This window comes from Notothenia coriiceps, unplaced genomic scaffold (assembly GCF_000735185.1).
Source record: "Notothenia coriiceps isolate Sejong01 unplaced genomic scaffold, NC01 NC01_scaffold00016873, whole genome shotgun sequence".
Taxonomy (NCBI): domain Eukaryota; kingdom Metazoa; phylum Chordata; class Actinopteri; order Perciformes; family Nototheniidae; genus Notothenia; species Notothenia coriiceps.
Genome location: NW_011349574.1, coordinates 371778 through 385428, shown reverse-complemented (window position 1 = coordinate 385428; position 13651 = coordinate 371778). Strand labels below are relative to the sequence as shown.

General features: G+C 37.4%; 1 protein-coding gene across 1 annotated transcript in view; it reads right to left on the bottom strand.

Moving 5' to 3' along the window:
• LOC104949920 (collagen alpha-1(XXI) chain-like) overlaps positions 1–6128 on the bottom strand; it is a 40584-nt gene extending 34456 nt beyond the window's left edge. Inside the window, exons 1-8 of the mRNA XM_010776359.1 lie at positions 6050–6128; positions 5728–5864; positions 5343–5462; positions 4214–4330; positions 3723–3909; positions 2427–2592; positions 2086–2308; positions 558–731 (exon numbers count right to left, since the gene is read on the bottom strand). Of these exons, the coding sequence (XP_010774661.1) occupies positions 558–731; positions 2086–2308; positions 2427–2592; positions 3723–3909; positions 4214–4330; positions 5343–5462; positions 5728–5864; positions 6050–6128 (1203 nt within the window). The remainder of the gene's footprint in view (positions 1–557; positions 732–2085; positions 2309–2426; positions 2593–3722; positions 3910–4213; positions 4331–5342; positions 5463–5727; positions 5865–6049) is intronic.
• Between the last annotated feature and the right edge of the window lie 7523 nt (positions 6129–13651).

The following is a 13651-nucleotide window of genomic DNA, read 5'->3' as shown; positions in this document are numbered from 1 at the left end:
ACGTACGTACTACTACCTACTACACTACACACACACACACACACACACACACACACACACACACACACACACACACACACACACACACACACACACACACACACACACACACACACACACACACACACACACACACACACACACACACACACACACACACACACACACACACACACACACAAACAAAGGGTGTACAGTGCGTTGTCATTGAAAATGTGTTCTGATATATGTTCTTCACAGAAAATGCGCCAAGGCCATGAGTGTGAGTTTGAAAAAATAATTTATCATATCATTTTTCTGAATGAAAACGGGTCCCACAGACCCGAACACCATACAAGGGTTAAATGTGCTTAATATCCTATGTATGCTTTTCTATGATAGTTTTCAATGGGTTTTCCTCCTGATGGAAGAAAATAGTTAGATGTAATTGTCATAACTCTTTTACTATTACTTTTTTTTAACTACTGTATTTTTGTAAGGGTTCACCTGAAATTGGTGTCAAATATTTTTCAATAATTTATTTTATTTTCCGCCTCAGTTGTGGTGTTATTACTCACAGGCACAGTGATGTCTGTTCCTCGTCTCTTTGCCACCTGTGTCTTTCCATTGATGTAAATTGGCTCCCCTGGTTCCAGCATAATTTCCTGAATTGGTTGATCGTCAAGGAAACTTGTGACCTGGCTTGGTCTCACCAGAACTTTAAGTTGATGCCACTTTCCGTCATACAGATTCTGAAAGAAGGCACAAAAATGAATACAAAAACACTTTTGTTTTTAGAAGGGGTTTCTCAAATATGAACATGCATTAACTGAGAGTTTTTTCAGGCAATGTGAAAACATGTATTAACTTGTCAAATCTTCTTTCACTCAGCCTTCCATTCTGTTGGCAGGCGTATGTGTATATCTTTCTAATTTGGTCAGTTCCATAAATGCTCTACAAATAGTGTTGACTTGGAAGTTATTAAGAGTAAAAATGTATTTCTTTTTCCATCACAATGTTTCCTAGATGCCCTCACCATCTAGTAGAGAGAGACAGAGCAGCTATTGTTTCATTGGGAGTTAGCCACAACCATTATTTCCAAAAGAGAAATCACAGGTTTCTACCTTGAGCCACATCAAACCACATCAAATCAAACATGTGCAAACACAAGTTGAACATAAGTACAACCCTGTTCAATGTTCTATACTGAAATCTAGGTGTGCAAGGGTGGAGGGTGTCTTTTGGAAAAAAACAACCTGGCGTGTCCACCAGGATGTACTATTACATTGAGCTGCCATGGAAGCAGACACATGTTCTCCAAGAACTACACATCCACCAACTAGTTTCCACTGGGGACTGTGGTTTAGAGTAGGAAATGTTTTCTTTGAGCCTCTTGTTGGCTTCCACCACATTACATCTTCATATGTGTAGCTGTATTGAGCTGAACAGGGGATGATGCTTAAATAATTGCGAGTTTGGCTCTTCACAAGTCATCCCAGTCACATTCGTTCACAGGCACCAACATAAAGGGAAACCCAAGATTGGAAGAGACAGAGTACACTCTTATAGCACAATGTGTGCTTTCAGGGGCAGGAAAATACCAGTAAATGACATTTATGTTTTTTCCCCTTATTCATATAAATGATGATATTTTTGTTATTGTGAAGTTATTTTTATTGGGCATTTTTAAGCAACTGCATTAACTGAGTTGATTCTCAATGCAAAAAAGCTTCAATTGATGAAGTTATTTATAAAGTTATAGATTAACTGAGACAGAGTATTCTAACATATGGACAAAATGTTTTGATTGAGAAAAAGTACAGTAATGTAATTTAGAGATATGCATTTTGTTTTTTACATTTGGCCGAGTCATTTCAATTATAAGGGTTTATAATATTTATAAACATTATGCTATGAACCAGGCTGAACACATGCAAACCGTTGAGACATTTGTCTTCAACTATATCGGATTTACCAGCTGACAGAAAGACATATTGCATTTTGAAACTTAGTCATCTTGGAAAAGGAGCATTTGTTAGTACTTGGAAGTCAAAGCACAGCCGAAAGTCATTTTGATCTGGTAAAAGCATGAAACTCTATCCCAACCTGAAAGCCGTTTTTAAAGGTGATTCTCTGCCAATTTTCTGTCCGACTGGTGGTGGTGAATGTAACACTTTTGTCATTCCCACTTAGTGTCACTGCAGCCTGGATCTCCTTATCCTTAGACAGCACCCTCCAAAGGTCGAATGTCAGCTTGCTGGAAGACCCCTTTAGACGCAGGGTTACGACAAACACATAGGATGGAGGGAGGCCTTCTGGGAAAATATCCCTAGTGCAAAGAGGAAGTCCAACAATGAAATAGAAATGATAGTGCTTTAAATGAAATAAAAAAATTATGAAATGTGACAGATGTTTAAGACCCTCGTGACTTTAAGACAACAGTGTACCTGGTATTCTCAGTAATGTCTGTGGAGGCAGTAAGGGAATAGGCTGCCTCAGAAATCAGAGAGCCTGGGCTCTTCTTGGCCTTCTTCTGAATGTTCATGCCCAGCAGCAGCTCAAAGCCTTTCTCATCCCGAGATGCCACCGGGATTCGAGTTGGACACACAGACTCTAGAAATAAATTAGTAAATTATTTATGTAGGTATAGACATGAAAGAAAAAGCGTTTTTGGGACAACTGCATTATTTGGTAGTGTATTGTTTTGTTCCTCTCTGAGAAAAACAATGTTTTGTATTTTTTGGTGTTGAATTTAAAACTTAAGCTTAATTTACTGAATTTCATACAACAAAACAATATACTGTATCCAATGTTCGGAGGAAAAACACAAGTGCAGGCTTAGCTTAACAGTAATAATAATGTTGTATAAGAACAGGACATAGTGACCCTAGTCAGCTATTGGTGAAGCTCCCTATGTTGAATTTATGTTGCAGCCATCTTGTGTTTTTGTAACCAGCAGTGACACAAGAGGGTAAAAAAAGTATAAAAGCTTGATGTCAATAATCTTTCAAGCAACTGAAATGTTGAAATCATTTTGGTTAAAATGATTATTACAGCCAGGTGAATTGGCCCCTTAGGCCATCATTAGAAAAGTGCAATTTTAAGGCACATATTTTCCACTTTTATGAACTGGGGTTGGTTGCACGGTAGTATTTCAAAAATGAAACAGTCATTGCAACAGGCACAACTAAATTGATGCAGCCCTATTAATATTATAAAGTACACCTGTCTTTTATTGGCTATCACATGGCATAATGTCAGCAATTACATTCTGCTTTCCATGTTCATTGAGAAATTAAAACTAGTTGACCTAAAGTTTAAAAAATGTATTGTATGCTGGTAATTGAAATAATTTGACAAGGCTTATTGACACTTTTTTGTATTGCAAGGAAGGAAAGAGGAGACCCAAGCTATTGTGTTTTTGTATGGTGAGTATAAGAACATTAGTATTCAACCCTTGAAAAACCCTTTGCATCTTAGTCCCATAATCACTCAACTTTCAGTCACCCCTGGTTCAAGAAGTACAATTCCTTTTCAATTAAAATTAAAGGAGAACCATCAACCTTTATGACTGATGTGTGTTTCTAACATTGAGGTCAAGAAATAGTTGAAATGAGAACACAAAATAGGAAAAAACACTTCCCAAATCAGATGTCCTTCAAACTTTGCAACTCGACAGCCAGGAGAATTGAGCAAATGCTGGATAAACATGCCATTAAAAGAGATAAACTACATATCCCAACCTTCACACAACTTCTGCTCCATGTTGTCTCGAATACGGTCAATGGTGGTGTAATCCTCAGCATACAAGACATAGGCAGATGATGGTCGATTGGCAATGGATACCAGCTCCGACGTGGTGATCTCACTGCCAACTCCAACAGCAAATACTGTAACGCCCTCTGCTCGTGCCTCCACACTTGCATCCACCTGAAGAAACACAGGCAACCTGGTGAAAACGAGCCCTCCGTGGTAAACAGGATTTTCATTTTAACCCTTGAAAGACAGTTAATGCTGGAAGAACCTACATAAAACCATAATATGATAAACAATGTGGATACACAGAGCCAGAAAGTGTTTACTTGTTGAGGTTATTTGAATGGGGCAGGTGCTGTCAATCTTTTTTTCACACTGTGATACATCTCAAGCCCCCTTGACTCTGCCACTATGATTTAGGGCCACCCAAAGGCACTTTACTGTTGGTTTCACTCAAGCATGGCAAAGTGACATTTACCACGTCATCCTGAGATTTGCCATCTGTGACCACCACAGCGATGCGGTTCTTGACCTGGCTGGCTCTTTGGGAGGAGGAGAAAACGTGGTCCACAGCAAACTTGATAGCCCTGCCAGTCTGCAAGACAGAAAACAGTGAGGACCTGGTGCAGTGAATAAAAAACGACATGAGGAATGATGTTTCTAGCCATTGACAGCTGCAATACACCAGAGTACAAATTAAATTATATAAAGGCATACAAGAGCTTTTTTTTAAACCTCAATTGGAATTGTGAACCCTATAAATCTGTGTTGTGGTGTTGCTGTGTGGTCATGTTGCTGCAGATGCACCTGTAGTAACTGAATGTTGGTACATTTGGACCGGCCTAAGTGTGCCTCTCCAAAACCAGCCTGCTCAACTTTATTAGTTTTGTATTTTTGGATGGAATACTGGCAGAAATAAAGAGTTTCACAGAAGCCTACATTTAAGTCATTCTTCTGCATGTAAGGTGCCTAAATTCTATTTCAACACCAAGCAACCAGGCCATGCATAGAACCCAAAGTGTTGGATAATAGAGAATTTACAAATATTCTATACTATATTAATCACATTTATTGTGTTGAGTAATAGCCTAAGCCTTTTTTTATTAAAAAATGTACTTTTATTTGTTCATAATTTGTTTTTGTGCTTTTTTATTATACAATTGCATTTCTCTTGCTAACACTTAATTGAATGTGTGTTATTAGTGTTATCTTAATTTAACATTTTATAATGCTGCATTTTATTTCATGCCATTACTTTTCATGTCAGTAGTTTTTTATCACAACCTGCTCAGTCACCATACAGCAGTCTAACAAGGCTACATGCTACCTAGCCAAATTGCTATCTAGTCCTGCCTCGAAGAGAAGTGCAAGTGTTAGCATTTTAGCATGTTCAGTTGCTCCTTTTGGCTAGAGCCAGCATAGAAAAATACTGTATTTTTGCTTTTCACAAAATTGTGTGTCTTTCTCCAATGAATAGTAGGGGGCTTTTTTTTTAGCTGTGCAATGATCAGCAATAAGTACCCCACAGTCTGAAATAGTTTTCTTTTCATAATACCTGAATGTTAATAAAAGTGCGAGAGTTGTAAAGAGAAAAAATGCTCTCCTGCCTGTGTGTTTCCTCCAAGGTAGGTGATGCCTTGTATGGCCTCGATGAGCTCTGCTCCACCCTGGTGTATCCCCAGAGAAATCTCCAGACGAGGAGTGTCGCTGTACTGGATCACAGCCACCTACAGCAGATATAAAACAAATCCAATCTAGGAGTAGTGAAGCTATTGGAATCAGCCAAAAAATGCTGGAATTATATATTTTTTATAAAAGCTGTTGACACATAAAAAAGGCGATGTTCTTGATTTGACAGGGTAACATTTCAGATTATATCAATGGGAATATCAAAGTGCAAACTCTACAAGTTTAATTAAAAGATTGCTACTAAATACAATTGGAAATTGCAATATCTTCTTAGCACAAACAATATAATGTGGTTTATATTACCTGCGTGTAGTGGGAACTGATATCAAATTGGCTGGTGATGTTGATAAGCCACTGCTTGGCCGTCTCAAAGTCTGAGGTGCCAACACTCCACGAGCCATCAACAATATAGACAAGGTCATTTACAGCTGTGCTGCAGCCTACACACATAAATACACACATGTGCAGCTATCAAAGACAAATACAAACACATACACTGAAAATCCACACTTCATACTAATGGTCAGTATCTTCTCCTGCTTTAAGTTTCAGTTATCTTGATATATCTTACTAATAAAATGGTCAGTATTGCTAGTTCCTTTTGTTTTCACAATGAACACTTTACCTGCTTGCACATCATCCTCCTCTGCAGCCTCCAGGGGGGTCAGTAGCAATATTGCACTCCATAATGACCACAGCAACATGGCTCCTTAGAAGAGCGGTCAACCTGGGTCCAGTCCAACCTGGATTAATTAGTGCAGAAAACAACAAAGAATTCAACGACCTAAGAACTTTTCTCTCACTCCCATCAGGCACATGTTTCCAACTGACAGTATGTTTTTAATGAATGGCAAGAATTGTAAGAAATGTGATGGGTCTGTATTTTTAAAACTGATAACGTTTAGCCCCATTAGTGATGAAGCTCTACATGTAGAAAAATCATGGACAGTAGTATCCCTGCTTGTAATGCACATTTTGTCCTCTAGGGGCCAGTATGGAAGCTTCAAATTTGTATTGTATTTCCAACACAGGAATCATGACAGGAACAATTTGAGTAACTCCCAAACCTTACCTGCATTTAAAACCATGGTCTTAATGTGGTAATGTAGTTTATTAGAGTTTGCAGAATGTTTCTGATTTGACAAACATTATATTATACTTCCTAGTTTATGCAAACAGTGTGGTTCCATTAAGTATTTCATCAAAAAGGGCCTTGGAAAAGTAGTTTAACAACGAGCTGAAAATTATTATTTTGTTGAAATCTTCAAAGCTGTAGCATTTGTGTTCTCAAAAAACAAAAATTGCTCTTTGCAGTGTCAGTTCACACAGTGCACTAACAAATAATTGTTAAAAAACATAAGTGTACATAAGTATAAAAGTGTGAAATTAGCTAAAACAAGGTTGTATGCTAGTGTAAAGTTACTCTTTGTTATAATAAGGATGTGAGTGATTATTTAAGTAAAAGCATACACAGCTTTTATCACTGTTTACTGTGTGTACAATAGTACTACATGTTACCTGAACTGTTCTATTTAGGATACACCCCTTGAGATGAACCATTTAGTTTTCAAAAGTGTCCTAAAAATATGTGTTTCTACAAATTAGAAGGACTCTTTCAAAAAGTCCATATAATGTCCAGTGAAAAGACTGTGTTGAAATGTTGAGTTGGCACATGCTGTATATGACTGCCTTGTGAAATCACCACATCTCTATGTTCCTCTCCACAGCCTCCACGTATTCTATCCTCCTCCTCTTTCCTGTAAAATGCTTTTGTGAGTTTTCTTCTTGTACCATGCAACATAGTATGTTTTCTGCGGATCTGGTTCATTTTGCAGCGCAAACATGGACCCACCGACCACAAGGCTGGGTCGTAGAAAATAACAACCTGAGCACTATGCTGGGATTGGAAAACAGAAATATGGACATGGCAGAGAGGGTTGCAGTATGCTGGCAGAGGATTTAAAGACAGGGGAAGACTCGGTCAGAGGAGAGAGAGAGAACAGCTACCACAACCTTTCTTAAAGTCTCCTCCCAGATCCCCACCTCTCTTTCACTTTCCATTACCTCTTGGCTGACTTCCTATTGCAGAACCATATTACACAAAGGTACTTCCAATCCTGAGGTCAATTGAGTTTGCAGGGTTTTTGGACACCAAAATGATAAATGTAATAAAAAAATACAAGGGAAAAAAAAGTATGTGTGAAAAAAAAGCAATATGTTCATTACAGCTTCCTCCTTGTAGAAAACAAGGGAGGATGTGGCTCGGGGGGGAAATGGGCATCTACCAATAGGGTCTGTGGTTTGATCCCCAGACCTGTCCAAAATTCCAAAAGGAAACTTACATACATTTCACTACTGTGAAACTGTAGACTGCATGTCTACAGTTTTAACGTGTATTTTTTAAATGTTATGTAACGTAATAGAATGTATGTAACTGGTACAGCTAATATGTATTGCATTACTGCTAACATGTGAAGAATTAATCTTAAACTAATAAAGTACTCATATTCACCAAATGCCTAGTCAACATGCACATGTGAGTGCTATATGAATTACATATGGGAAAAATGAGCTTATAGTGAGCAAACTTTAAGTGCCCCACAAGGGACAAACACAAACCCATGTTCTTTGCCATTGGATGATTGAATAGTCCACTAATGGGTTTCATGTAAAGTAAATGAGGCTCCTTTGTCATAGCCCTTGATTCAAAGTGAACAAATAGCTAACTGTAATATACATTTTATTCAATCATAAATAAGTTTCACCAAGCCAGAGATGAGATAAGTCATTGCAAAAGAGATTAAATGGGTGTGACATTGACAATGTCTTTGAATTGTATTGTATTAAGCTTGCCCTTTAAATTGATCCAGCTAACAGACTGACGTTCTTACTATTGAATACATGTTGTGTTTGCCAAACCAAAAGCTCACTGCTGGCTACAAGCCCATTTGTTAATGTCTTCTGCTGTTACCTTCTATTTGGTTTCTATCTAAATGTCTATTTCCCTTGTTGTTGTGTTGCACTGTTGCCTCTCTTGCCCTTTTCTTTTCCTTTCTCTCTCTTGTTAAAGGCCCTTGGCTCACCCCCACAGACATTTTCACTTACTGTGCCTGATAAGTCCCCTCCTGAGGGCCTGTGGGTTTGTTCAGACTATGCTCGGTTAACAACACTGTGAACCTATTGCTTTTGTCACACCTGTTAGGGTGAGAGACCTTACACCTTTATCATTTTTATTGGCTCACCCTTCTTCATCCGGGTCAGAAGTCTAATCAGAAAGAAAAGTGCCATCTGCCAACAGGGTACTTTAGCTGACCTCAGAGAATTTACAGTTTACAGTGGATTTCACAGCCTTTCCTCAGTCCTGACCGCTATAGGATACAATTCAGGACAACAAGAAACATGAGACTTTGTATGGTTAACTGGTCAGTCAAATATGCCATATGCTATTTCAAAAAGGCTATATCATTTGCTTTTTTAAAGACTTAAAGTAAAAAAGAGAGAACATACAAATGATTTAGTTTTAATAAATCAACACATATATGTCACAATAGACATAATGCCACTGGTTTAAAAGTTGTATTCACTGTATTATTTTTTCCTGTTTCAAGGTCCAAGGCACACTTTATTTTTTCAGTATACAGGGGAAAGAAATTGCACTCCTTCACTATAATGGTGTGTACAAACCCACCACGGTCAATGCTGGCTCACTTACATGGTCTACTTTATTGATTTACTGGCACACCTAAGTGGAACATAGCCATCATTGGTGATTAGTAAAATATTTTGTGCACACTTGCTTTTCCTTCAAAATGTCTCTTGTGAGGAAGATGTGTTGGAATCTCAAGCAGGCACTACTGTACATGCAAATATGTAAAGTCAGGTTCTCTTTCGTTAAATTGGCCTTAAAACGATTTGCTTAATGTGCCCACTCAGTAGAAATACAATCACCTCTACCAACCGCACTATAGGAAAGTGCTTTCTCTTTTACATTTCATTAGCTTAGGCCAGGCTGTTGGTTTAAATTTGAACTGCACCCAATGTTATTTAAAATAAAAGAGGCACTAGTCTCAATACAAATAACTTGGTTTGATGTTTATTTACATACAAATTATTATGATCTCTAGTGCGAACAATACTGCTACAGGATTAGTTCTTTGGATTTAACACTTTGACATTGTTCATTGTAAATTAACCATATAAATTGCAGATCAAGACATGTTTATATAATTGTAATTTGTAATTGCTTTGGAAGACACTGATGAAATTGTTGAAATACAACTGGTACTATTTAATTAGTATTTTAATGACGTGATCTAGTTGTATCGTCTTCTAGTGCAATTTAATGGCACCTGAACGGAGAATATCCACATAACATGAATTCTTCCAAACCTCACTCTAGATTTGGCAAACCAGAAGTTCAGTGAACCACATCAACCAGCCCTGCCGTCTTTAACATCACAGAACATTCCTTGTACACAGATGTTGCTGGGTTTGCTTAGCGCCTATGGTTGGTTTATTTAAAAAAAGAAGACTGCAGAGAGCAATAATAACACCAGCACATACAAATATACATATATTTATAATAGGGTCTCCTTAGATATGGAAATCTACATTTTCATTGACTTGAAACATACACAAAAACAACCCATTAACTGAATGTTCTTGTCATGTTCATTATCACTGGAAAAAATGTGGATGTGAGATTCTCTGTGGTGATTTTAGGCATTATTCCATAGTGAAAAGAAAAGACCTCAATGACTGAGAAATATGAATAAAAACGCTTAAAGATTCAGAAATTACATTTGGAAAATGGTTGACATTAGGTGTTATTTCATTAACCTGTTTTTATGTTTTCTAGTTTGTGCATAAAAAGCCCCGAAAAGCTCAAATATGTTTACATTTGGCTGATGGGAAAAAGTTATTGTGACCATTATTTTACCTTGTTCTGACATAATCTAATGCAATGATTAAATGGCACTTGAGTAGAAAGTAAACAGCCAATGTGCTCAGGCCTTCATTTCTGGAGATTTTGTTAGAATTTACTCTACATTTGGATCCAAACTTTCACGTGGGTTTAAATCAACCAAAAACATAGCCACGTGTAGGTCCACCACTTTGTTTGACTGTGGGTTTTGGTCACATAGCCTTTTGCGCAGATGTTATGGTGAAAAATCAAGTGAAACATTCACATGTAATGAAGCAACAAATTGTTCTTCAAATGGTATTTTTGTGATCTCACGGATATAGTAAAAATAATAATATGTTAGGGTAAACATTTTATTGTTGTAAAGTTATCTGGTCTCAAATAGGGCTATCAGAAACAATGATATGGTCCTTTGTATCAACACAGTATACCTCAATTAACCACAATAAGTGTTTGAAAAGTGTATATTTTATTGCTATTGAATTGTTATGTACCTTTGAAGAACAACAAGATTGTGTTAATTATTTTCTCTGTTTACATATATTGCTTTTCCAATGGCATGAATAACTCTAATTCAAAGCAAACATAATCATTAAACAAAATAGAACTGTCATGTGAAACATCTTGATAGCAGATAATTGGTGACTCCTTCTGAAGACTATAGTTTTGAAAATTCAGCAATAAATGGATCTTTGCATGATGAAGCTATATGCCCCAAACTGAAAATAGCCATATCCTCTGACTATCTTAAGCACTCCGTTGTTTCCAACTCATTCAGAAGTTGAACATACTGTACAGTAATTAGGATGGAAGACCAAGTTATTTTAGACTACAGACTTAACTAACAGCATAACTTTGAAATGCCAAGAGACACACAGGGAGAGACTGCGCTTACTCGCTGACCCATAATCAAAGAGGTTTATGTATGCAGTTATACTATATATTTAGCTTGTAGAAGACAAGCTTTGTCCCGATGGCCAATCACTTGTGGCCAAACCAAACCCATGCCATGGTTACATCAAGTTAGGAAAAATGACTAAAAACAGTAATAATGCATGCGTATTTATCTATATAGCTGTAAAATAAATGGAACAACAACCAAAGTTAAAAGCAACAACAGGAACAGAGATAAGTTATCTGTATGAACATCACTTTGATTGGGTTAAGCTGAGTCCCTTTACATAACAGTACACATAGTAAAAAAAAAAGTAATAATAGGGCCTTACCTTTCTCTTTCAGCTGCTAGGAGGCAATGATGAATTCCACTCTGCTCGGAGAAAGTGAAGAGAGTGAAGTCCTGAAGTGGTAGTGACAGTCCTCCCTCTGGTTGGCAGAGGGAGTGGTGGGAGTGTCAGGACAGACTTTATAAATCATGGCTGTAGCTAGCTTCACGTAGCTTCACCACAAAATGGGACACAACGGAGACCAATGTGGATTGACACACATATACACACACACACACACTAACACATCCAAAGTGTGGAGTGACAGAAGATTGCAAATTAATTCTTGTTTATGTGTCTAATTTTTGAATCATATGAAATCACTGCTAACATCTGCAATTCATTTTGTATTAAACAGAGTTTTATGACTTAAATATGGTCAACTAATTCTGCAGCACGCTCTTAATTTTGTTGAAACCAGGATCAGTAGCTAGTAGTAACTGGAGCATGGCTGTGGTTTAACAGCAAGCATGTTTTTATGGCAGCGGTGCAGGAGTTTAATTAAATAACAGGTTAAAGACACTCTGTGGTAAGAGATGACATCGCAACTGTACCACATGTTAGACATCTGTGATTCCCTGTAAGGAAGCCCCTACTGATTCAAAAATATAAAAAATGACTTCATACTACAATCAGTATACATCGCTGAAAATAGACGTTCAGTGCATTAATTTATTTTGAATCCAAAATAACAAATCTCTGTCTGCAAAGGAAAGAAGCGGCCACAAAATTGACTTCATTGATGGAGTAAACTGTAAAGGGCTTAAGGGATATTGGGGTTATTTTCCAAAAATGTGCCATGAAAAGACTCAAACCAAAAATGTATGTGTCTTACTGACAAGTATTGTGTGTTTTTCCAAAGCCTGTTATATCTTTCCTCTGTGCTAGAGCTCCATTGTTCCTGCATGCTGTCAATCACATTAATAACAATATTTCCGTCTCCAGACCTTGAACAATATCTAAGGAGCGAAACATTGTTAGTGCCGTTATTAGAATGCACATTTGATTCAATCCCACACACACTGCTTTTCTAAATATACACTAAAGAACAACATGTGTATTAATCCACCAATGAAAATAGTCCCAACCAACACATGCACTATTTAAGTTTTTTTGAGTATCATTTACTGACAAACTGCACTGTCCAGCCGTTTTGAATATTACTGGAAGTCTGTATTTGTGACCACATTAATGACAGACGTACACAATGTTAGTTTTGGTGTATCATGGGATTTGATGAAAGTTATAAGAATATAGAGTAACACTTGCTTTTTCCTTTACATGAGCCAGTATGTTTCGCAGGCTGCAGCTTCGGGACATGTTGCTCTAGAGCAGTGGTTCTCAAAGTGGGGGGCGCGCCCCCTCTGGTGGGCGCAGAGGCATGCCAGGGGGGGCGCGAGAGACCAGGATTTCAATTTTCGTAGTTAGACCACGTTTGAAACCTCTCGTTTTACTTCTCTTAGTCCCTAGATACCTATGTAGAGAGTTGTGGGGTAAAAAACTTTGTCTTTTACATTTGTCTAAATGAAAAAGAAACTACCTATAAAATGTTTAGTGGGAAAATTTGAAATAAGAACCAAAATGACAGTATATCATAAAAGTATGGGACAAAAGTAAATAAGAGAATAAAAAAATATTGATATTACCTAGGATTATTTGCAACACGGGAGCCCTTTATTAAACAAATGTAATTACCCACTTGGTTTTGTAAACTCCTGGGTGACTCTATTGTGACCTCTTCTCAGGAACGAGATCGAGAGTCAGAATTGTCTCTCCTGGAGAGGAGGTGAAAACAAACAACTTTTTTGAGGAATAATAGGCAATCGCCATCGAGCGATCGTGGTCTTCCGGATTTTTTGTTGCTAGAGGTCATGGCGCACACGAAGAGAGAGAGAGAGAGCGCCTGTGTGTTTTACCGAGCAAGGTGGTTCGTGTGTGTGCTCGGCTCGAAAATTACTTTGTCTCCTGGGTCTGCATTATCAATGACATGACGTAGTATAATAAAAGCTTAGTAATTAAAAAGTTTAATACTAAAAATAAATAAAAAATAAAAAATAGAAAATAAAATAAAAAAATATTG